The sequence below is a fragment of the Megalobrama amblycephala genome, linkage group LG17 (assembly GCF_018812025.1).
Source record: "Megalobrama amblycephala isolate DHTTF-2021 linkage group LG17, ASM1881202v1, whole genome shotgun sequence".
Taxonomy (NCBI): domain Eukaryota; kingdom Metazoa; phylum Chordata; class Actinopteri; order Cypriniformes; family Xenocyprididae; genus Megalobrama; species Megalobrama amblycephala.
Window position 1 is genome coordinate 44,908,497 of NC_063060.1, and position 26,153 is coordinate 44,934,649.

Consider the following 26,153-nt stretch of genomic DNA (forward strand, 5'->3'; position numbering starts at 1 on the left):
AAAATAATGGATTTATATGTTAATATACTTTAAAATATAATTTATTTTTGTGATCAAAGCTGAATTTTCAGCATCATTACTCCAGTCTTCAGTGTCACATGATCCTTCAGAAATCATTCTAATATGATGATTTGATGATCAAGAAACATTTATGAAAAATATTCATCAAAATTCTTCGATGAATAGAAAGTTCAAAAGAACAGCATTTATTTAAAATAGAATATTTTCTAACATTATAATTGTCTTTACTATAACTGTTGATCAGTTTAACCCCTTCTTTGATGAATAAAAGTATTGATAAATTTTATTTCTATCCCCCAAAAATAAAATTAAAATTCTTACTGACCCCAAACTTTTGAACGGTAGTGTTTAATTAACAATAGATTTAGATTTCAGACAAATGCTGTTCTTTTGAACTTTCTATTCATCATAGCATCATGAAATAAAAAATGTAAATAACTGTTTTCAACATTGATAATAATCAGAAATGTTTCTTGAGCATCAAATCAGCATATTAGAATGATTTCTGAAGGATTAATGATGCTGAAAATTCAGCTTTGATCACAGGAATAAATGACACTTTACTGTATATTGACATAGAAAACAGCTGTTTTACATTGGAATAATATTTCACAATATTACTGTTTTTGTTTGTATTTTTAATCAAATAAATGCAGGCTTGGTGAACAGAAGATACTTTTAAAACATTAAAAAATCTTACTGACCCCAAACTTTTGAACAGTAGTGTATATATATAAATAAATATTGAGAAAATCGCCTTTAAAGTTGTCCAAATGAAGTCCTTAGCAATGCATACTCACAAAAATACATTTTTGATATATATCAATTTTTTATATATATTTGCAAAATGTCTTCATGGAACATGATCTTTACTTAATATCCTAATTATTTTTGGCATAAAAGAAAAATCAATAATTTTGACCCATACAATGAATTGTTGGCTATATACTCATGTGACTTATGACTTATTTTGTGGTCCAGGGTCACACACACACACACACACACACACACAAACACAATGCGTTTTTGTGATTTATGAGGACACACATGTGTATACTGTCATGGGTATTACACTGGTATTAAGACGTAAACATGAAATATGAGGACATTTCATGTGTCTCCATATTTAAAATAGCTTTAAAGGGGTAGTGTAGGGGGAGATAATGTACAGTTTGTACAGTATAAAAACCATTATGTCTATGGAGAGTCCCCGTAAACCATATATACAAGTGTGTGTGTGTGTGTGTGTGTGTGTGTGTGTGTGTGTGTGTGTGTGTGTGTGTGCATACACACACACACACACACACACACACAGAATGAACCTATAGGTCCTCAAGTATCTTATGTGATATGATTATGTAATCTGACGCTATACTACTTATAGGCTATATCCTTAAATGGGCATGATCATAAAACACCTCAGACAGTTTATTACTGAACACATTATGGCTCAAACCAGTTACACATATCCAAAAACTTTGCTTTCATTCTCAATTTTACAGTTTTTTTATCTTCTGGGGAAAGAATAACATGTAAAAGATATCAGAATTTACCCAGCAGCCTTCTCACAGCATACCAAGCTTTTAAAATAATCTGTCTCTGCGTGACTGTCACCTTTAGTGACTCTTCTGTGTCTGCTGTGGAAACTCAAGGTTTTTGTTTGTAGGATATTGGAGTGTTTTCTCCAATGTAAATCTAATTTCAGATTGACTGAGAAGTTCAACAAAGGCATTTTTAACTGTGCTGTGATTGTGAACTGATTTGAAGGTCATGTGGTGGTGGTCAAGTCAACTTCTTTTATATTTAGACTTTGCTGCCATCTCCTGGCGGCAAACAGAAGTACCACAGACAACGTGAATAACGTGTCTATTTTTACACACACACACACACACAAACACACAATTATTCTCAAGTTTGGGTGCGTAAAACCTCTTTTTTTTAAATAATAATAATAATACTTTAATTCAGTAAGGATACATTAAATTGATCAAAAGTGACAGAAACTAACATTTTCAATGTTAAAAAATAAATAAAGGCTCATTTGAACTTAATATTATTCATCAAAGAATCATGAATCACGATGTATCACAATTTCAAAAAATCAGCTCAACCTTTTTCAACACTGATAAAAATAAGAAATGTTTCCTGAGCAGCAAAATAGCATTTTAGAACGATTTCTGAAGGATCATGTGACACTGAAGACTGATCTTTTGACATATAGCAGGTCTTTGTACCATTAAAACATCCTGCAAGTTTCATATATTAAAACTTTCTCCTCATTATAAACAAAGCATTTATTTACAGGCGCAATATGTAAATTTTAGGAGGATCTATTGACAAAAATGCAATATAATACACAAAACTATGTTTTCAGTGGTGTTTAAAGACCTTACATAATGAACCCTTATGTTTTTATATTTTATTACCTTAGAATGAGCCATTTCTATCTCATACACCGCGGGTCCCCTTACATGGAAGTCGCCATTTTGCGCCGGCATGTTTTCTACAGTAGCCCTAAACGGACAAACTTTCTCTACAGAGCGCGTTTGCTTGATGGCTTCTCTCTGCTGTCTCAGACGACGAAATCTTTGTCCTGTGTAAATTTACACGCTGCATCTAACGTTTGGATACTGTGGCATTTATGACATCACACTGGCAAATATATTTGCAAATGCCACGTCATCACAAAATAGGCCCCGCCCGCTGGCGTTCAGTCGCTTAAAGCTGCTTTCCTCAAGGATCATATTGAAATAATAAAAAAATCCATGTCATAGGTGGACATTTACATTAACACTTAAATGCATGACTGTTTCGCCAATCATTCTTACATATTCGGGTCTTTATCGACCCGGATCTATATCTAACACCTGTCGCAATAATATAAAACTCCTCTGATATTAGAGAAGAATAAAATAAATCATATTTTGTTACCTTTTGGAGCTTGAAAGGGCTGTTTGAGCAGATGTTTTATGCCATCATCACTGTCCTCATCAGAGCTCATTTTCCAGTAAATTCAGCAAATAATAGGCTATTTTTATGTTTGAGGTCACGAATATGAGCCCATTCGCGATATCAAACATATTCTCAGAACTATATAATTTTCAACATCTTCAAAATCAATATTTCGATCGCTAACAGCTTCACCAGATCCATCCAGTAAGAGTTACAGTCATGTTTGATTGCGTTCAGTACTTGCTCTGCAGTAAATCGCTGAGCCATTTCATGTTTTTCTTATTTCGTTTTCCATCTAAATGAGACGTCACTTCAGCATTGTGTATCAGACATTGCCACCTTGTGGAATAAAGGCGAATTGCACTTATTCCATCATCTAAGATTCAATTAATGTTGTGCAGAAAAAACATACATACACTGATACACACCTTGGGTCGTTAGCGACCCTATACAATTTTTTACAAAAAAATAATTCAAAAATAGGCATTCTTTTATAATTTTATGATTTTTTTCATGTTATATTCTTTATAAAGAATTGATTGAGGAATACCAAGAAGGTTGAAGTCTACCTTTAAAAAATGAACGAGGAGGAGGGTAGTGAATGACGTCTTGGGTCACTAAAGACCCAAGGTATGCATTTAAGGGTTAAATGGTGATTTTGTCCTTTGAAGTCTTCAATTTAGCAGACTAGAGACGGGGAGAAATCAGTCCCAATTCTTTAACTGCACAGCAAAAGAGTCCAACATGTATTTTTATTTTGGTCTATTAAAACAGCCTTTAAAAGAGACTCAAGACAACATGGGTTTTGCATCGTTTTTTATTGACTGTTTGTACAAAAAAAGAGGTATGATAAATCACATAACCAGCAAAGAATAGGCCACATTTACCATAAAAACAACTAGAAAAGAAAAAGAAAAGGAAAAGGAAAACTGAAATAAAACAACAGGTGATGACATACAATTTGTTAGTGTTGGTCATGTTAGACTGCGCAATACAGACACCACACATGAAATTGCTGAATATGCCATTACAGGTGAAATGATTAATCTAGAGCGTCACGTTCAATATTTCAGTCAGTCGGTTAGGCTCAGTGTTGAATATCTCCGTAATGCCATTAAAGTCTCTGTGAGACTGTGAAGTTACAAGAGCATTTGTTGAATGCAAACTTAATGGATGTTTGATGACTTTCTAACACATCTGTAGATACAACACAACTATTTTACTAATCCATCAACCATAGTCGAACTATTCTAACTGCACGAAAACATCACGCCTGAATGAGCTTTTGTTTTCCAAAAACAAATGCTTTTAGAGCAATATTTAGCAACTGAGAAGATCACATGAGCGCTAATTAATTGCATAATATTGGATGATGTTGTGCGTATAATAAATGTGTGGTGACGTCAGCAGCATTACACATATCCATGACTTGAACGAGACACTGAAATGCAATTGAAAACATACTTCACTTCGGATTATGAATAATGGAAGCTACCAAAACCAAGTTTTTGCTGTTAGATTAAAACAATACTGTTAGATGCTACTGTTATTAAGATGCTTACAGAAACCCTAGAGGATCTACCAACATGAGGCTTAATATAATTACCTTTTCAAGCCCACGTACTGGTAACGAACTGTTTGGAAATGATAACGTCTACATCACTAACAAGCTCCTTCATATCATGAGGGTGTGAAAGTACAGACAACAGTAATGTAAACAAACAAGCGAGATGGAAAAATTTGTGACTCCATTTTTCAGGGCCAGAATGAGGAGTGATTAAAAAAAAGAAGAAGCAAAATTATATAAAATGTAAAAAGAAAACGACATTCAACAGAACTTGTTTCACAATATCCTTTTGTGATAGATCTATCAAACAAAATGCAGCCATTCAAATAATACTACTGCATAATCAGAGGACTTAAGTTATTATGAACACTGGATATTTGATATGCATACAGTATATACACATACAGAAATATCCTTCACTAAAGTTTAGTACACTGAACTGTACAATAACTTCCAAAGGGAACTGTTCAGCAAAACACTGTCTTGCTTACATAGTAATACTATGCTTTACAATACAAGATTAAAATTGTCCCAAACAGAAAAAAAAAAAAAGTTTGCGCAAGCCCAGACAGGCCACAAAGTGCATATGCGGTCAGTTCGAAGCCACTGTTCGAGGAATCCAGAGTGTGGGACGCAATTCTGCAGCTTGTATTCCCACTCAAAAGTGGGAAAATGACTATTGCCTTACGACGAATAATGTCGCCACGACGTGGCATGTTGTTTGTAGGCAACATGCTCACTACCTTTGAGCTTTCGGTAAATTCATCGACACCTGGGATTCAAGTAGAGGAACTGTGGTGATAAACTGGAGAACGCTCCATCTCAGTTAAAAAAGGCCCAGTGACGCAAGCAGGACAACATCTCCCAATTCAAAAATACCACCCAGAGTATATACTATACTGACATTAGGACAACGGTATGATCATCGAAAACACACACAAAGTAAGTATGGTTAAACTTAACAAAGAAACACTTCAGTTTGAAGCACATGAGGGGCCACGCGTCACGTGACCGTCGATTTAACAACAGCAATGGACTTTTTGTGCGTGGACGACCATCTGCCTGGCGAGTTTGGAAAGAGTGGAAGCTGACATCTGGAGGAGAATGCTTGAAAGGCAAAACGTCGTCTTTGAGAAACGGTGAATTAAAAAAAAAGAAAAGAAAAACATCCTTTACAGTAGTGCTATTGTGCCACATCTGAAAACGCTTTCTTTCAAAGACATTCAGTCACTCGAAAGATCTTGACAGGTTTGTTTATAAAGCATTGGCTCAGATAAAAATGATTTTTGAAATGAATTGTTCGTCTTCTTCAAGCATTCCCCTCTCTGATTGTCCTTTCAAAACGGACTTCTCGTAAAACATTTCAAACGGACAGCCATCGGTCTTTCTTTTTAGAAACGCTCTCCAGTCTGACAGGCTCGAAACCTTCTTGTTCTCGGAGACTAATGCGTGTCTAGGATTTGTTCTACTTCCTTTGGTGTAAAAGCCAGGGACACTCTCTCTCTCTCGGTCTCCTTCTAGCTTTCGCTATCTCACCCTGTTCGTCTCTCTCTCTCCCTCTCTTTCCTGGTCTCTCTCTCTTTCTCTCTCTCCATCTGTTAACCATTGAGCAGGTAGACCACCAGCTCATAGGTGCACATCATAATAGCAGTGTTAGGGATCTGTCGGACCAGATGAGTGGTGAGGCCTCGGTACAGCGCTCTGTAACCCTCCTCCCGGACCACCATATTTAGAGTTTGGAAGAACGAACGATACTTGCTGCCCTCCTCACGTAGTCTGGTACGAATAACCTCTGTCGAAGAGAAAGAACAAGTTATTGGTCAGAGAAAAGAGACTTAAGATGATGACATACAGTGAAATACTGTAATAATTATAATAAAAATATATTAAAGGGTTAGTTCACCCAAAAATGAAAACTCATCATTCATCTCACCCTCATGTCGTTCCCAACATGTAAGACTTTCGTTCATCTTCAGAACACAAATGAAGATATTTTTAATAAAATCTTAGCGTTTTTTTGTCCCTCCATTGACAGCTACGCAACTACCATTCATATGCTTCAAAAGAGTGCGATCGCTTTATATGATGAACAGATTTAATACACCGATCAGGCATAACATTATGAGCACCTTCCCAATATTGTGTTGGTGCCAAAACAGCCCTGACCCGTCGAGGCATGGGCTCCTCTAGACCCCTGAAGGTGTGCTGTGGTATCTGCACCAAGATGTTAGCAGCAGATCCTTTAAGTCCTGTAAGTTGTGAGGTGGATCCTCCATGGATCGGACTTGTTTGTTCAGCACATCCCACAGATGCTCGATTGGATTGAGATCTGGAGAATTTGAAGGCTCAAACTCATTGCTGTGCTCCTCAAACCATTCCTGAACCATTTCTGCTTTGTGGCAGGAGCATTATCCTGCTGAAAGAGGCCACAGCCACCAGGGAATACCGTTTCCATGAAAGGCTGTTCATGGTCTCAACAACGCTTATGTAGTTGGTACGTGTCAAAGTAACATCCACATGGATGGCAGAACCCAAGGTTTCCCAGCAGAACATTGCCCAAAGCATCACTCTGCCTCCGCCGGCTTGCCTTCTTCCCATAGTGCATCCTGGTGCCATGTGTTCCCCAGGTAAGAGACGTACACACACCCGGTGATTCATCAGACCAGGCCACCTTCTTCCATTGCTCCGTGGTCCAGTTCTGATGCTCATGTGTCCACTGTTGGCTCTTTCGGTGGTTCAGCATGGGTCTGCAGCTCCATACACAACAAACTGTGATGCACTGTGTATTCTGACACCTTTCTATCAGAACCAGCATTAACTTCTGGAGCAATTTGAGCTACAGTAGCTCGTCTGTTGGATCAGACCACACGGGCCAGCCTTCGCTCCCCACGTGCATCAATGACCCTGTCACCGGTTCACCACTGTTCCTTCCTTGGAGCACTTTTGATAGATACTGACCACGGCAGAACGGGAACACCCCACAAGAGCTGCAGTTGTGGTAAACAGAAGCTCAAGCATGTTTGTTGACATGCAAGAACCAATGAGGTTTGTTCTTGTGTGTTACGCAGCACGTTTGAACTTCTGCAAGAGGTTCGTTTTTGCGTGTCAAGCCAGTTTGGTTGAGGTTCAGTGATTGTGTCTCTTCTTATTCCATATGGATTATTTTTACGATCTCTTTATGAAATTTTTGCAGCGTCAATGTGGCAGTTGCATAGACTGTCAATGGACGGACAGAAATCTCTCCAATTTCATTAAAAATATCTTCATTTGTGTTCTGAAGATGAACGAAAGTCTTATGGGTGTGGAACGACATGAGGGTGAGTAATTCATGACAGAATTTTAATTTTTGGATGAACTAACCCTTTAGGTTACATTATACCAATAAATTAACCAACTGCCAACTAAATAAACAAAACAAATATCAGCGCTCACCATGAGGATATGCAATTGAAGTGGCACAGGTCTTGGATGTGGCAGCAGCCAGCATCATTCCAACAAAGTCTGAAGCGTCTTTTACAGATTCATCTTCGTCATCCATGTTAGCGTTGGCCTTGGACTCAATGAGTTTGCGTTTAATGCTTTCATAGATGACAAAGTGGATGACAGTCTCTGATATGCCAGCGTAAGAAGCAGACATGCCCCTGTAGAATCCCCGTAACCCATCTGACCGATAGACACGCCGGACACACTCAAATGCACTCATGCGCCGTTCTCCACGGTTCCTAAAGAAAGACAAACACATTTGATAAATCTTCCTCCTTCAATGTCCCTTAAAATATCTGTTTCAATGGGTGATGTTACAAAATGCAAAAATGCATGAAATGCTTGTAGCTAGAAAACTGCGAATTCACGTTTATTCAGGGTGAGGTGAATTAGGGTGAATTAAATGTATTAAAAGTAAAAGTAAAGACGGTGCATTTGGTGCAACTCCAAACTTTTGAACAGAACTTTTTGAACAAATAGTATTACTTACCTGGCATCAAGCTGCAATCGAGTCTTTATAAGCCAGATCGGGTTGGTTGCTGTGATGGCAGTGAACCCTGGGAAAAAGAGGTGTTCCAGATTAGGCTTGGAAGTGATATTTTTAAAGTAACTCAGAGCACAGGACATTCAGCAAGTCTAATGACTCTAGAACAACAAACTTTCCCTAAAGAAACTCCACACTTCAGAGAAGTGCTGTGGACGTCTGTAAAATATGCTTATGGCTTGTTTGTTTTGGTTCAAAATGTGGAATATTTATCTTGTTTGCCTCTCGTTTCGGCATATCAGGACATGTCACATCAATCTCAAACACCAGCATCGTGATATGGACTACATGTTCCCTTCAGGAATGCCTGGCATCGTAAACAGCGATTACTATCTGATGTCAGGAAAACTATTACAGATGCACTAGGCACTTCTTTAATATTTTAGGTAACAGAGCCATAAGCACATCTTAAAGTGGCCACAGCAGTAAATAAGCCTTTTAGCTAAAGCAATAAGCAGTTTTTAATCTATAACAGGACTCTAAAACCAATGTAGCTTTACTTCTTGAATATTTAGCCCTATCCTCACAGTATTTTGTGGATTGAGTAGAAGCTAATTGAGATTAAACATCTTGAGAAAAGAGTCTTAAATTAAAAAGAACCACTATCCAGTTACATAACTGCAGCCAAACGACAAAAACTGTTATTAACGTTAAGGTAAGTGACTGTTTTTCACAGCATGGGCAGTGAATTATACCACCGCTGTGATGTAGTTGAAAGGCATGCCATGCGAGTACTATGCCGGCAAGATTGTGCGATATGACAAAATATTAGTAAATGAGATTTGCACATCAGTGACTACATTTATATATGCCCCAATAATGCGATTTTTTCCAATCATCAGATTTAGAACGTAGTAAGATGTTTACATGCAATTCTGATTATTCGCTAAGAATTCTGGTTCTTTTACCGCCATTTTTCACACACCCCAATGCACATCACAAATGATGAACTTGCATACAGTAGGCGTGTTACTGGCCGCTGTTTTAATCTACATGCAAAACACATTTCTAGGGACGTTTTGGATATTATCTGGCGCCATGATGAACACAGCAATTACCGCCGTAACTGGGGTTGCCTGCATTGCCGTCGCGCTCTTCGAACAGACTATGGATGCGCAGCGAGTTGTTGACAGTTTATCGACTTCACACTTCACAATAATCTCATGGAGTTCATTCATGAAGTTGTGAGAATAAGTTGTGTGAAGTTGTGCTTGTCGATCAACTTAATTTTCCTCATTTTGGCTGCGTGAGATTGTCCAGTTTTGTTGCTGTTGAGCTGTTAAAGCTCCACCCTCTTCATTTGCATTTAAAGGGACACACACAAAAACGTGTTTTTGCTCACACCCAAAAAGGGGCAAATTTGACAAGCTATAATAAATGATCTGTGGGGTATTTTGAGCTGAAACTTCACAGACACATTCTGGAGACACCAGAGACTTATATTACATCTTGTGAAAGGGGCATTATAGGTCACCTTTAAGGTGTTTACATGCCTGTTTATTGCTATTAAAATCTGCGTACGCCACAGTTTCGCACGAGTTTGACCGAAGTACACAAGGTAAAGTTTAATCGCAATATTGCCAAAATCGCATTATGAGGGTGCATATAAACGTAGTCAATGCCCAAATTTATTCCCGTTTGCTGTTAAGATATGTGTATGCAAATTAAAGTTACGTGCATCTTAAAAGATTTAAGTGTCTTGCGTTGTATTAACAGCGTTAAAAGCAACTGCAAAATGTTCTGCTTCATGTTGGTGGGAGCAATTACTTTATCTATTCAAACTGCAGCAAAATGAAGCACAAAGCCTGTGCTTGGTGTCGTGGGTGCACAAAATATCCCCGAACAAAAGAGAGCATAAGACAATGGCAATTGGAGATGAAGGTGTTCATGTGCGTTTCTAACAGTACAGTGTAAAACATCAGTGCTTTCTGAGGCTAAACAAACCAAAAGAAGTCTATTGAGCTAGAGTAGAAGCTCTAGAGAGGGTAAGAGGCCTAAGGCAACTGACTGGTGAAGGGGAGGGGGGGATGACAGATCGGTACAAGAGAGTAAGAGAGAGAGAGTGTGTCTCTGACGAGTACTCACAGGGGAGGGGCAAAGCTCCTCTCCTCACAGCTGCAGGACGAAGCCTGCAGATATGGGGGGCAGAGCAGGCTGGCTCACAGACCCTCACGCAGGGTGAAAGCTACAGTAAAGGCCTAAAATAGACACAGGCTTTTCTGTACCACAGTCACAAGCAGCAGTCCACATGCCCCTCAGAGTCAAGTCAAACCCATGAGGGAGTGGAACACGTCAATAAACCCTGCCCACCTCCCATCCCAGCCCCGCCCACCAATTACATCAAACAATGACCATTTCATCCCGCCCACCACCCATTTTCATTTTCCTTTCCTTTTTTATAGATAGAGAGACAGAGAAAGATGGTTAGAGAGGTAGAGAGAGAGATTTTTGAGTTTTAAAGGACATCATTATACCAGTGTATTATTTCATTTTAAATGTAAAAGGTACAGAACAGAGTTGATCCTGCTGAAGTATACACTATTTATCTTGATCATATCAATGCTGGGTCATATATCAATCTAGGATCAAAGTTTATGTAAACAATAACTATAAGGAGGCTCAGAGGCAGTGCATGTAAATGTCCAATGCTAACCTTGTCATTCCTGCTGGCAAAATCACTGCCGAACGCAATTTTATTAAGATTAAATTGAGGTTCTGCTGTTTGGAAAATACTACTTGTGCAAAAATTAAATGCTGAATATGCTGGTTCATTTAGAGAGGGATTTTTTTTTTCAACAATATAATAGGGTCAAAATGTCTGACATAACTAATGAATTATTTTTTTTTAAATACTAATTATATTATAACAATTTGAGTGAAAAGTTAAACTGAAATTTCATCTTGTGCTTTAATGGAAGAAAAAAAATGTGATGTTTAGTAGAAAGGAGTTGAAATCCTCAACGTTTGTTTGACTGAGGTTAGAAATTACAGTTCAAACAATTGGGGTTGATATGATTATTTTTTAAACTTTTGTTTTTTTGTTTTTTTCAAGATTCTTAGATAAATAGAATGTTCAAAATATATATATATATAAATATATATATTATATATATATATATATATATATATATATATATATATATATATATATATATATATATATATATATATATATATATATTTTTTTTTTTTTTTTTTTCAAACCAAAAATTATTCAGACTTTTTTTTTTTTTATATATTTTTACTAGTGGGTGCAGGACACTATAGTTCATTTATGTAAGAGGATAGCAAAATAAAGTAAACTGTGACATTATACCCATAAATTCTTCATACAGTAGACTAACAGTAAAATGTACAAAACTTTAGAAACGGAAATTATTCAGACACTTTGACCTGACCGTGTTTTGCTAAAGTGTTATCTGACATAATTAAGATTAATGTTTTCTTACACAGTTTCACTCTGACATCTTATCATATTTTATTACCTTTTTTAAACTATAGTGAATAAACTGTATTAATGAGTGTTGTTCAAATATTCATTCCTATTTTGATTTGACTAATATTGTGTATATATATATATATATATATATATATATATATATATATATATATATATATATATATATATATATATATATATATGTATTATATTTATTTACATAATATATTTTGTAAATGTATCCTTGTGATGAGTTTTCAGCATCATTCAGTGTTTAATTCTTCAGTGGTCTGAAGCTGTTCATCTCTTGCTATGACTTTTAAGGCTGTTTTATCACAGCCATGACTTTATCTGGCTCTATATGAATCAGTCATAACCCAACCACAGTGATGAACAATGTGTGGGCCATACATGACATGCATCAGGTTGCAGGAACTGAGCTAAAGGCAACTGTAAACTGATGCCAGTACAAAGAGCCGTTAAGAAAGGAAAAAAACAGTCACCTATGCTTTTGAGAAGAGAGAGCAGCACATGTAATGAATATTTCATAGGCCTGTCCCTTATCGGATGCCAATTTTCCATCGCAGGCCTTCGGGGACCTATATTTAACCACTTTTGTAATGCAAGGGCTATCTGTTCTGTAAGACAGGGTTTGTCGGGCCCCTTTCTCTTATCAACAGCGTACATACAGAACATGCTAGAGATGTTTACGTTGCTTCCTGTCTCGCAAAATAACGCATAGCCTACATACTGCAATCGAATGACAAGGTTAGCATTCAGTATTGAAATTAAATGACAAAATAAATGAATAAGTGCAAGTAGTTTTTCACTAAATTTACCTTTATAGGGGGTTACAGGCTGGCAAGGGGGCCATGTGTCAAAACTGCATAATCACAAGGAAGTTAAAAAAAAAAAAAAAAAAAAAAAAAAAACTGCAAGCCAGCTACATTGGCTACATTAAATTAAATAACCATCATTATCATTAATATTAATCATCATTATCATTAGGAGAATCATGATCATACCGGTGAGTAGAGACGTGACTACCTGAGGCGTCCCGATCCCGCCCGTGTCAGTCGCGAGGACCGCTGCCCACCGCGCATGGCACTCTACATGTTAGCGTAGCGCCCTGCTAGCGGCCGCTATTACACACAGCACAGACAGCGTGTGAAGCCAGACTTTTTAGTAGCACACTGGCATGTAATGACTTATGTCCTCCAGCCCTCAAAAGGTAGAAGAAAACAAAAAAGGAAAAAAAGAAACTGGGAAAGGAAAGCACAATCCAAACTTTGAGGATCTTACAAGCTAACAAGCTTTCAAGTAGATACAACATGCTTGAAAGTTAGCTTATGATGTGTTTTAGAAATGCTACTATCTGTTATTTTTTCTAAATTAAATTTTCAATTTTAGACTTCCCATTTTCTGGTAACACTTTACAATAAGGTTTCATTAGTTTACATTAGTTAAAGGGGACCTATTATGCAAAATTCACTATTTATAAGTGTTTGAACACTGATGTGTGAGAACAACCAGCCTATAATGGTAAAAATCCACTCACTCATGTTTTTATAATTCCCATACATCAAAAGCAGTCTCTTCAAATGAGCCGATTCCAATTCTTCCCTACAATGAAGCGCCGCCCACAGCCGGTGACGATCTGCCCTATTAACATAGTCTGCAATTTCTATATCCTCGCTGTATCATTTTGTGCCGGATTGCTCCACAAACTAGGGTCTTGTCAACGACCCTGGTTCAAAAATATAAGGCTGAACACCGCTATTAATACTTTCTGACATTTTCAGTGCGTGAGATTGTCCTGTTTTGTTGTTGAACATATAAGGCTGAACACCTATACTGACAGTTTCTGACATTTTCAGTGCGTGAGATTGTCCTGTTTTGTTGTTGAACATATAAGGCTGAGCACCTCTACTGACAGTTTCTGACATTTTCAGTGCGTGAGATTGTCCTGTTTTGTTGTTGAACATATAAGGCTGAACACCTATACTGACAGTTTCTGACATTTTCAGTGCGTGAGATTGTCCTGTTTTGTTGTTGAACATATAAGGCTGAGCACCTCTACTGACAGTTTCTGACATTTTCGGTGCGTGAGATTGCCTTGTTTTGTTGTTGAACATATAAGGCTGAACACCGCTACTGACAGTTTCTGACATTTTCAGTGCGTGAGATTGTCCTGTTTTGTTGTTGAACATATAAGGCTGAACACCTCTACTGACAGTTTCTGACATTTTCAGTGCGTGAGATTGTCCTGTTTTGTTGTTGAACATATAAGGCTGAACACCGCTACTGACAGTTTCTGACATTTTCAGTGCGTGAGATTGTCCTGTTTTGTTGTTGAACATATAAGGCTGAACACCGCTACTGACAGTTTCTGACATTTTCAGTGCGTGAGATTGTCCTGTTTTGTTGTTGAACATATAAGGCTGAACACCTCTACTGACAGTTTCTGACATTTTCAGTGCGTGAGATTGTCCTGTTTTGTTGTTGAACATATAAGGCTGAACACCTCTACTGACAGTTTCTGACATTTTCAGTGTGAGATTGTCCTGTTTTGTTGTTGAACATAAGGCTGAACACCGCTACTGACAGTTTCTGACATTTTCAGTGCGTGAGATTGTCCTGTTTTGTTGTTGAACATATAAGGCTGAACACCTCTACTGACAGTTTCTGACATTTTCAGTGTGAGATTGTCCTGTTTTGTTGTTGAACATATAAGGCTGAACACCTCTACTGACAGTTTCTGACATTTTCAGTGCGTGAGATTGTCCTGTTTTGTTGTTGAACATATAAGGCTGAACACCTCTACTGACAGTTTCTGACATTTTCGGTGCGTGAGATTGCCTTGTTTTGTTGTTGAACATATAAGGCTGAACACCTATACTGACAGTTTCTGTCATTTTCAGTGCGTGAGATTGTCCAGTTTTGTTGTCAGTATGCCAGAGCATGAGCTATTAAAGCTCCACCCTCTTCTGGAAAGGGGGCCGGGAGCAGCAGCTCATTTGCATTTAAAGGGACACACACAAAAAAAGACGTGTTTTTGCTCACAACTAAATTTGCCAAATGACCTGTGGGGTATTTTGAGTTGAAACTTCACATACACACCCTGGGGACATCAGGGACTTATTTTAAATCTTGTAAAAAGGGGCATAATAGGTCCTCTTTAACAAACTAAAAATTTACAATACTTTAACCACATTTATTAATCTTGGTTAATGATAATTTCAACATTTACTAAGACATTATTAAAATCAAATGTTGTATTTGACATTTGTTGTAATTTACAACCAACATTAACAAAGATTCATAAATGCTGTAACAAATGTATTGCTCATTGTTAGTTTATGTTAGTTATTGCATTAACTAATGTTAACAAATGAACCTTACTATAAAGTGTTACCCATTTTCTTTCTGTGGTGCTTACATTCTGTAAATTAATATTTTAATTTATCAAACTGAGACTAAGAGCAGATAAAGACAGAAAACAAATATTTGCAAAATGATTTTTTTTAATGATTAGCTTGAAATATGTCTGCTTCAAAGAGAGTATTTTGATCCTGAAAGTCTTTAATTGTGCTTTCGGTCTAGATGCTGTCATACCTTGAAAAAGGTAACCCAAAACACGAGGCAAATACCATGGCTAAATTCCCCCATTTGTACTAGATGGTCACTAGGATAAAACATTTTATCGTAATAAGGCTGTAATTGCTATAAAAACAAAAGCGACTGACAAACATTGGTTATAAAGACCTCAATGATGCATTCTCTTGTTTGTGCACACTAAGAGGTGAGTATTATTTTAGTTCAGTGTGTGAAATACAACCAAAAAAGAGCCAATGCAAAATTAAGTCAAAAAATGCATCAACGTGAAAGATGCTGCTGGGACTCTTACCTGCTAAACCAGCGGACAGCATGTGCACCTGTGTGGAGTCAGGATCAAACACATTGTTCAGCTTCTCTTTGGCTGTGGAGTAGGCAGCAAAATATATTGCTCTGTGGACAAAACAGAAATGAACAACATAAATTGCTTCTGAGGATTTCAATATAAGTGTTTATTAGAAGTTGAAGGTTAAAAAAAAAAAAATCTTTCTTTCTTTATGTAAAGAATAAATATTTAGTTATGTTTTTCACATGAATATTTTTGGGAAGTGTTAAGCCCAAAGTATACTTTGGCCATCTTTAGGGTCTGCGGACATCTGAGGCCCGACTTTTGTGTCCACGTGGGTACAAAAGTGCATTCGCAAGGTGAATGTTGAGACAGAAGAGTCCACTATGTGGCAATATGCACAGTTGTGATGTACTATGCAGTAGTCAAAGAAAGAGTGATAGAAAACATTAAAACAAGGCAGCATATCCTTCTCTCTTGATTCTAGCATGCAATTGCGGTTCTGCTACTTTTCTTCTTCTATCCTTCCGAGTGAACGTCCTGTAAATGACACAACTTTCTTTTTGACACGGCTGCCCTTTTTAAAGTAAAATTTAAGGCATTTTAAGACATTTTTAAGACCCGATGAAATAAAAATTAATACTGTACATTAGGGGTGTGCAATATTGACAACAATTATATATCGATATTTTCAAAGTTGTTTCAAAAGTTTCAAAGTTTGTTGATCGCAATAATTAGATTATATTTTGCCGAGTGTGTTTTTGTGCTGGTACAGGTCTGTTGGACAACTGACTCACGAACACATTCATATTATTCATATTCTATGCGGTGGTTAGGCGTTCTGAGTCGGCGTTCTGACGTAGAACACAGAAGCGCTGCACTGTCTATACAACGTAAACAGCGTAGGAGAAAGACAGCGAAGAGAAGAAATTGTTGAATAACGTAATTATTCTTGTTGCTTCATAACATTAAGGTTGAACCACTATACATAGACTATTTTTATGATGTTTTTACTACTTTTCTTGACCTTAAATTGCATTGCTTTCTATAGGGGATTTTAAAAAAAAACTCAGATTTCATCAAAAATATCTTCATTTGTGTTCTGAAGATGAACGAAGGTCTTGCGGGTTTGGAGCATGACATGACATGAGGGTGAGTAATTAGTAATTAGTGAGTTACCCTTTAAGAATGAGGCAATTGATTATGAATTTGTCATTGAATCATTGACTCAACTGATTCATTCAAAACGCTGAATCATTCAGTAATGAAAACACGGCTGAGTGTTACTGTAAGATGCGCTATGGTTCTGCAGTGATCTTTGATTGGAACTATTTTTGCTGCTGAAAAAGAACAAAAACAATATTACGTCTAAAATATAAGTGACTTAATATTAACTACTTGTTTATTGAAACATTTTATACATCATTTTCAATCATGATGGTATTCAGGAAGACAGCACTCTTGGTCGTGGGATGTTGTTTAACGGTATCATATCTAGGGCTGCAACGATTAATCGCGATTAACCGTTTGCAAAATAAAAGTCTGCGTTTACGTAATATATATGTGTGTGTTCGGTGTATAATAATTATGTATATATAAATACACACACATACAGGTATAAAGTTTAGAAATATATGCATGTATTATAAATAAATATATTTATATATATTTTAGATTACATATAAACAAATATTTTATATATAAATATAACATTTTTCTTAAATATATACATGAATGTGTGTGTATTTATATATACATAATTATTATACACAGAACACACACATATATATTACGTAAACACGACTTTTATTTTGCAAACGATTAATCGCGATTAATCGTTGCAGCCCTAATCATATCATATGATATAAACATAAAAACTCCACATTTTTAGTTATTTTAGCTATTTTTTGTTATTGACGTTTTAATCAGGCTACTTGTCCAGTCAGGCAAGTAAAATTCTCTTTCACTTGCCCCTTCAAAAAAAATCCATGTGACCTGGACAAGCAAGAGTTAACGTCGAGCCCTGGACTGATGTGATTGTGAATATTATGCTCTATACTGCTCTACTCTGTATATGAAGACAAAGCTAATGCGGGTGATTTGGCAGAGGTATGTCACGCTCATCAGATCACATGTCCTGTATTAACTACCAGATTTATTTTCTTAGACAGGGCAAATGCTGAAACACCAGGATTATTCAAATGAAAATTTCCGATGTAGGACTTAAGCCTTCCTCAGTGGGATGTTTTTTTTCCTTTGCCTTAATCTAGGTTACATAATTGTCTCATACACACAACAACGGTACATTTTAAGGTCTCACTCAATGACCTGCCAACAAGCCAAGCAGCCATTTGTTTCCTGATAACACATGCTTCAAAAAGACAGCCAATCAGTGTCCTTCTACATTTGACCGAGAGCCAGTCAGATATCAGTCTACACATCTGCCAATCCTGTGCGAGTAATGATGCTGCATTTTGGTGCACGGAATTAACTTGGACATCTGAATGAATGAAATAACATGACCTTCACGGGAGGATGTTAGTTACATAACCTCAAACTGGATCTCGGATCAAAAAGATGGAATTATTTATGATGTTCAGTGTATAGTTGATGTCAGTATGTGAACTTAAGAACATACCAAGCCAACAAAGTTATTTCTACCTACGTTTGCATTTAATCTTTATGTAACGCAAATGGTCACGAGGTTGCAATTCCAGCTGTGATGGCAGAGGACACACAGGATGAGAATGCTGAGAAACACATGCACAGATGGGGAGAAACACACACACACACACACACACACACACACACACCTCCTACAGCATGAAAAGGGTGCAAACACTGAAATACAGATATTTTAAGTGGCTAAGCTGCAACACCCTCGCCCACATACCAATATAAATGTGATTAAACTGCACAGACATGCACATGAGGGCATGACAGCAGCGAGTCTGTAGCATAATGATGACACACTGCAGTCAATGAACAAACTGATTCATAAGGGAGAGAGGGAGTTTCACTGGAGGTAATGAGTCGATACACTCATACAGAGCAGAGAATGCAATCACTTACACAGATGCTACTAAACATAGTAGATGTTTTCCCAAACCTAGTGAGTTTCACTACAGTAAAATGTCTATAGGCTGGAACGGATTTACTAAGCATTATAGGAATCCACTCACTACACAAACTACAGCTGAGTTACAGGCTTGTATCTGTCAGAGTGAGTAACTAAGTGAGCAGTGTGACAGCAGAGGCCCACAGTCAGTTTAGTCTGTAATAAGACAGTGACATGCTCCCCTGGTGATGATACACTGAGATTAAAGCAATGAGACATGACCATCGGGCCCTCATCTAACAATTTGATGGGGGAAAAAATCTATATTTTTTTCTTCTTCCATTCTGACTGCAATGAGGAAATAAAGCAAATCCCAAAAGAAAACAGAGGGAGGAACACAAACTCAAAAACAAACGCTTATTCCATGACTGAAAAAAGAGTTTACATTATTATAGGAAGGTGATACAGTAATCATATAACGTTTTCAAGAAGTTTTCTGTGCATGTACGAATCGAGTTCTCTTTTATGTCTTCTTGCGCTTGAATGGTCATATTCACACAAAATTATGTCAAAATGCTCGTGTCCTTCTGAAACAGTCAGTTGTGTCTGAATTGAATGTGAACAGCTGAGAAAGAAAACGCATGTGTAAGAGTTTGTCGGATACGTGCAGCTCTTAAAGTGACAGCAGCCTAATAAACCTGCTGCTGTCTTTGTCTTCAATGCTAATCTAACAAAAAAAATAAATAAATCATAAACCACTGTTTGATTGAATAACTTTTGTAACTTCAATAATGATTAATCTATCTTTTGGTTTCTCTGCCCAATAGTTAGTTACAATCTAATATTTAGTTGGAACGCCAATGACAGTTATGTCATTTGCAATGGGATTAGTTTTCCTTTTTTAAAGCGGTTAAGTACACAGTCATGCACCTTTGGCTTTTGTCTTATTTTTAAATATTTTTTTGCTTCAAATCAAAGTTTATAATGTTGTGATTCGCCTCGTAGCTAGTCGTTTTGGTTCATGGCTTGTAACTCTTTAACAGAGAAAAATGGGAAGAATGAATGGGAAAATACTTCCAGAACCAGGGACGCGGAAAAAGTGGGCGTCCCCTGTCGCACTCTATAGTATTTGTGTTTTTGCATACGGGATCATACCTGGATGGAGCCACTCCCACCAAGTTGGGCCCCAGGCCCCTAAAGAGTGAGCGAGGACCTTCTTTCTCCAGTATTAACCTGAGGAAGAGAGAGAAAGTTAAAACAGGATATGTAAGCAACCTTGATCTTATGGTAATCGTTAATAATGGAAAATTTAACAATGTGACATTCAACACTTGCTGCACCATCTTCAATAAGTTATCCAGACCAACCAAAGGGTTTGAGACAAAGTAGGTACTTTGGAGAAACAATGCAAGTATCTTAAATCAATGCTACCTGCTGTTCAAACCATACAGACAGCAGTGAACAGGCCTCTGAATGTGTAATTCAGATCAACTTAAAAAAAGGTTTAGAACATTCAACAAATCCAGAGGCGGGTCGAGCTGACCAGCATTATACAAACTAGGTGAAAAGTCAATGTTTTGCCCTTGAAAATGAACATGTTCAGACTCTTCTAGAATTCTTCTTTCAAAAGTTAAAAAAAAAAAAAAAAAACCACTACATCTGTAATTCATTTTCTTCTGACCTACTTTTCAGTCTTCTTCCCTCTGATTCTGGAGTAATACAATAGGCCTGAATACCACTGCTTTCCAGAGGCCAAAAAATAAGAGAAGACAGCAACGGTACACTCAGAAACCACAGCGTTGCAACATTTTGCCAAACTAGCAAAATACTGCCAAATGTGGCTTGAAGAGCGCTTATAAAAACTACTCTCAAAGGGCCAATTATTAAAACAATGTATTCAGCCCATAAAATGTATGAATTTAGTATATAACATCTTTATCTATTCATTTAATAGCCATATGTCAATGTGAATGACTGTATAAAGCCTTTTGTAAAAATGTTTGCAACATAACAGTTATGACAGCATTTCAACTGCCCTTCATGATAGGCCAGCAACCATGTTAGCAGAACACAGGCATATGCAGTACACTACAGTGTTTAATTTGTTGACTGGATGCAGCAGTATGTTTGCCGACATGACTGAGAGGACATTAACATTAGTAGCACCTCAAGCAATTAGGACAATATGATGAAAATACACACAATTTAAATGTCATGATTGTCATGGTCTATTTGCATTAGTTTATATCCAGCTTGGCATGTCTATGCAGTCGTTAGCCAGCTAAGTTGCATATTTAAAGCTGGTGATGTGAGAACACTCTCAATCGAAAGCGAGAGCACCCACAGTTAAAACATTAATAATATCATATTGGCAAAATAGATTTGGCAAACGCTACAGCGCGAATTTGTGCTCTGGAGTGCATCAAAGGTTTCTATTTACAATGTGTTTTTGCAGTGTTGAGCAATGTAGCCAATCACAGACATGTCTGTTGATGTCTTGAATGCAGTGGCCAATCAGAGTTGGTCAAAATCCACTCACCGCTCAGAACGGCATCAGTTTTATTCAGAGCTGAGTTCTGCATGCTCTCGAATCCTCTTATAAGAAATGAAGCATAGACACGATGCAAATAAGATATTTATTATGCAGTCAGTGCTTCATTATAATGGGACTTTATAAGATCGTGATGAACTGAGTTTACAGACCCACAGAGAAACTGAGCAGAGAACAGCTTTGATTGCAAGCTCAAAATCTAGAATATTGTTGATGATCATGCTCCTTTAAACAAGAGCTTTGATGTGTTTATGGTACCAACAAAATATGCTGCAGTGTTTTTGCCAGTTTTCACGTGTTGTTTTTGAAACATTGCAACACTGGTTTAAAGACCCTGAAGCAGGATAATCCAGGTTTTGTGAGGTTGGGTTTTGAAGTACTCACTTGAGACAGTGCAGAGGCCCCGGCGGGGCCACACGGGCCACACTGGCCCCGTTCACAGTGCTGAGCTGAACCTCAGAGATGTAAAGAGTCACCGAAGAAGACTGCAGCCTCGTCTTCACCACCTCCAATGGACATGTCAGTATTGCACCTACAGTGCCACCACAGCTGGGGAGAGAGAGAGAACAATTAATTATTATACACTTATATTTATGCAATATAATTTGTACTGAAAAATTGCCACTGAAAAAAAAATCTACAATTTCGATAGTGTTTGGGGCAAGTTGACCACACTGTTGTACACAATTTAACAATACACAGCAGTAAACAGTAATATTAGTCTACATACACTGCTGTTCAAACGTTTAGGGTCGGTAAGATTTTTTAAATGTTTTTGAAAGATGCCTTTTATGCTCACCAAGGCTGCATTTCAATATAAATAAAAATAAACAGCCATTTTGCTTTAGTCAAAAAAGGCAAAATCCACTAGCGTGAATGAAAAATAAGAGTGTTGCATTTTAAGTGTCAGAGGATTTTTCCTTCCGCTGACATTCACAATGATTAGACTTGTTAGTCAAGCCTGCATTCACATCTGTATGTGGGTCAAGTTTAACATGATTTTGCTTGTGTGCATATATACACAGCAGGAGGAGCAGAGAAAGTTAGGCCTGGACAAGACCTCAAACAAGATACCTACAATTATACCAAAGGTCTGTCAATCAAACTGATCAAACAATCCTCAGACTTTTATTATGTGTGCATAAAGCACTGAATGCTGATTACATGCTAAACCTGCTGACCTCAGAAGTGAATTCTTGTTTTCTAAACCTCTGAAGGTCTATTTTCTGTGCCACCTTTCAAAAGACACACATACAGGGAGCAGCTGTGAACTTTGTCCCAGATATGCAGCCCTCTTGTTTGTTGCTGCTTAGGTTTACACTCTCTCACTCTCACTCTCTCTCTCTCTCTCTCTCTCTGGTTGGCCAATGAACAGAACGATCATGCCGACTTCACGAGCAAAACCCATGTGCCACTCCCACTAAACAGCTCTGCAGAGGCCCATTAGAAAAATTCCACTAGATTTTTTTTTTATTATTCACAGTTACTCATGGAATTCTACATTTTTTTTAAAAAGCGACATAAACAGTTTTGATTCTGAAGAAAAAAAAAAAAGGGAAGTAGTCCGGAAAAAGAGGAAAAGAGCTGCATTTAATTTCTTCTGAAATGCAAGACCAAAGTGAAGTCCCCTGGTCAATGATTAGTTTAGTTTTGAAGCAAAAAAAAAAAAAATGCACTTGAGATTTACACAGCAGTGTTCAAAGGGCTGAAACTCCCAGGAGTAAACTAACAAAAGTCTTGGCTACAGTTACCTGCCCCACATAAACAGGACCTGAACCAAGCTGAAACTCAAGTCATCTGTCATCTGTCCAAACTGGCCACGCAGGAACCTCATGTGATGTTATTCATGGACACAATGTGCACATTTACTTTTGTATTGTGCAATTTTTTTGATCTGGTCAATTATAATGCATTTGAGTACATTTAATTTACTCAATTTGAAATTTGAGTAAATTTCCCTTTCACAAGATGTAATGTAATGTAAGTTTAAGTTTAAAATACCCCACAGATCATTTATTATAGCTTGTCTAATTTGGGTGTGAGCAAAAACACACCGTTTTTGTGTGTGTCCCTTTAAATGCAAATGAGCTGCTGCTCCCGCCCCCTTTCCAGAAGAGGGCGGAGCTTTAACAGCTCAACAACAACAAAGCTGGAGAATCTCACGCAGCCAAAATGAGGATTGTCAGTAACGGTGTTCAGCCTTACATTGTTCAAACCGGAGTCGACACTGATGGAGAGACTCAGGAAGAAGTTACAACTTTTAGAATGAAACTGGACGTTTCTGAATGGTTAGTGGATAAATTTGTGGAGTTGACTTTAAGAATGACCTGATAATTATTTTCACAAATATCCAACAGCAGATGCTAGTATGATCAGTACTAGAAACTAAGCTACACTGTCAAAAACTAAAACAAACAGGTTGCATGACACAAATGACAGTGATGAAAGCCTGAAATCTGATATATGAGAAGATAGTGTTTGAATAGGGGCTTTTGCACTGGGTAGTTATAGGAACCAGGCACCAGGACAGTCCCCAGAGAACTAAATATTCCCCTACGACCATTTTCCTGGCTGCATTCGCACCGCCAGGAGGAACTCTGAAGTGACGTAGGCCGTCACTTGCATCCTGTCGCTCTGGTTGTTGTGCGGGACTTTTATTTTGACGGCGCTGAAAATGATTAAGCCAGAGCCTGCGCACACACTCCCAATTTCTGTCTTCATTAGTTTACAACCTGTTTTATAGGATTAGTTCACTTCAGAATTAAAGGATTATTCCACTTTCAAATAAAATTTTCCTGATAATTTACTCACCTCCATGTCATCCAAGATGTTTATGTCTGTCTTTCTTCAGTCGAAAAGAATTTAAGAAAAACATTCCAGGATTTTTCTCCATATAGTATACTTCACTGGGGTTCAACGGGTGCACGGGTGCATGAACATCTTGGATGACATGGAGGTGAGTAAATTATCAGGAAATTTTCACTCAGAAGTGAACTAATCCTTTAAGGGTTAAATCTATGTCATGATCTATCACTATCAAGTTTGTGCTGAATTAATTTTAAAATGGAAATGGAAATATTTCAATTAAATAACCAATATTGACTGATGATAATACAAAAAAGGGTCAACTACCCATTTAAAGCAACTCTTAAATCTTTTTTATAAGAACTGTTATTGACAAGGGATTCTCATTTGCACTGCTGAGTAAATATCTACATCACAAAACCACTGATTTGTTTACGACAGTTCTTTCTAGTGGCAGGTGATCACATATACAGTTACACATACATGAGTACGATCACAGATAGCTGTTATTAAAAGCTTCTTGTTATTCTTCTTATCGCCCACCAGAGTCATAAAATGACCTTCAGAGATATAAGCTCGTTAAAAAGCGATACTGTCCTCATATCTCTGTTACACTTCCTGAAAACTCAGCAACCTTTGATTCAAAGAGAGAGAGGAAAATTATGTTTCTATGGGCCTCACAGAGTGCAAAAGAGCAGTCTGGGACATGCAGGAATGAGAATAGGGTCAAAAATAGCTAGAGAGATCCCTGTCAGACATCCAGCATCAAGCTGACAGGGCCTGCAACACACAACAGTAATGTTTCAGGTTCACATTCATGCAGCCTCGAGTTTTCCTGTCTATAATCTCAATCTGCATTGAGTGAGAAGCATCAAAGAAACATCACTTCCTGAAAACATGAAACAGCCGGAGATTTCCAGAGCATTCTGTGACATCTGATTGCATTCACAACTAGAGCATCGATCATCTGTAGCATGAAGACACGCTGACAGATTATTTATAGCAATGTTGAATGAGCTTTTATAACGGTCGACCTGTGTTTTTGGGGATGAATGTGTCTTATGCTGCATTTTAAGCCGGATGAATGTGTGAGAGAGGATGACAGCAGTGATAGATCAGACTCGCTACTCACCCTCCAGCGAAGAGATGAACCAGTGTGTCCCTCTGACTCATCCTTTAGCATTCTCCGCACCCACACCCAGGCCTGCAGTGCGAGCAAGAGCCGGACAGCCCCGCCGAACCCGCTTCGGTTCTGCTGATCCGCTCAGTTTAACGGATGACGGTTATGATGTACACAGTTATGAAGCCCGACGCGAGATGCTAGCTCGGGCTAGCTCAGCCCGCTAACGGCTGCCGATGTGCGCAAACACCTCTTTTTCGCCTCTAACGGCTCGCTTTTAATCTATCGCGTTCTTTTCTTGTAAACAACACGGATAGCTATCTGATTTCGAGGTCGTGGCTGCAGGGGACGCGGTTTTGTGGAGCTAAATCCGTGTGGAATCAGTGATTCAGAGGCTGGAGAACTGACTGAGATGGACAGCAGAGTCGCTATTTACGAGCCAATCAGAAGCCGCAAAACAGAAGCCGCGATTGGTTGGTTTGCGGCGTGACGCCGCTTGCCCCGCCCCATCATGCTCCTTTCACATGATCGCGCAATTGATAAATCGTAAATATTGATTTATCCCGCTTTTAGAGGATAAGACACATATTTGCACATTGTTTAAAGGGCGAATTTGACTATGTTTACTATTATAGTGCTGCAGAAACGTTAACTGTGATTAGTTTAACAGTACAACGCCATATTTATATCCGAGAATGAATGAGGACATTCA

At 37.8% G+C, this 26,153-nt stretch overlaps 2 protein-coding genes and 1 long non-coding RNA gene across 3 annotated transcripts in view; all 3 read right to left on the minus strand.

Annotated features, from left to right (window-relative positions):
• spsb4a (splA/ryanodine receptor domain and SOCS box containing 4a) overlaps positions 1 to 2,579 on the minus strand; it is a 93,492-nt gene extending 90,913 nt beyond the window's left edge. The window contains 1 exon segment of the mRNA XM_048162925.1: positions 2,448 to 2,579. The gene's annotated coding sequence lies outside the window, so the exon portion shown is untranslated.
• Positions 2,580 to 3,772: 1,193 nt separating this feature from the next.
• On the minus strand, positions 3,773 to 25,863 carry slc25a36a (solute carrier family 25 member 36a). The gene is made up of 7 exons (XM_048162230.1): positions 25,454 to 25,863; positions 21,901 to 22,065; positions 20,121 to 20,198; positions 15,914 to 16,014; positions 8,514 to 8,580; positions 7,973 to 8,262; positions 3,773 to 6,332 (listed from the first exon to the last, which is right to left on the minus strand). The coding sequence occupies exons 1-7, from the start codon at positions 25,492 to 25,494 to the stop codon at positions 6,139 to 6,141; spliced, it is 936 nt and encodes a 311-aa protein (XP_048018187.1). The 5' UTR covers positions 25,495 to 25,863; the 3' UTR covers positions 3,773 to 6,138.
• On the minus strand, positions 11,806 to 14,208 carry LOC125249970. Its single transcript, XR_007180700.1, has 2 exons — positions 13,032 to 14,208; positions 11,806 to 12,889 (listed from the first exon to the last, which is right to left on the minus strand). It is a non-coding gene; the product is annotated as an uncharacterized LOC125249970 (long non-coding RNA).
• Positions 25,864 to 26,153: the final 290 nt, after the last annotated feature.

Coding starts and splice junctions, on each gene's coding strand:
- slc25a36a (XM_048162230.1), bottom strand. CDS start 25,494: ATGAGTCAGAGGGACACACTGGTTCATCTCTTCGCTGGAGG. Junction 22,066..25,453: donor GTTCATCTCTTCGCTGGAGG/GTGAGTAGCGAG, acceptor CTCTCTCCCCAG/CTGTGGTGGCACTGTAGGTG. Junction 16,015..20,120: donor GTGGGAGTGGCTCCATCCAG/GTATGATCCCGT, acceptor TTTTGTCCACAG/AGCAATATATTTTGCTGCCT.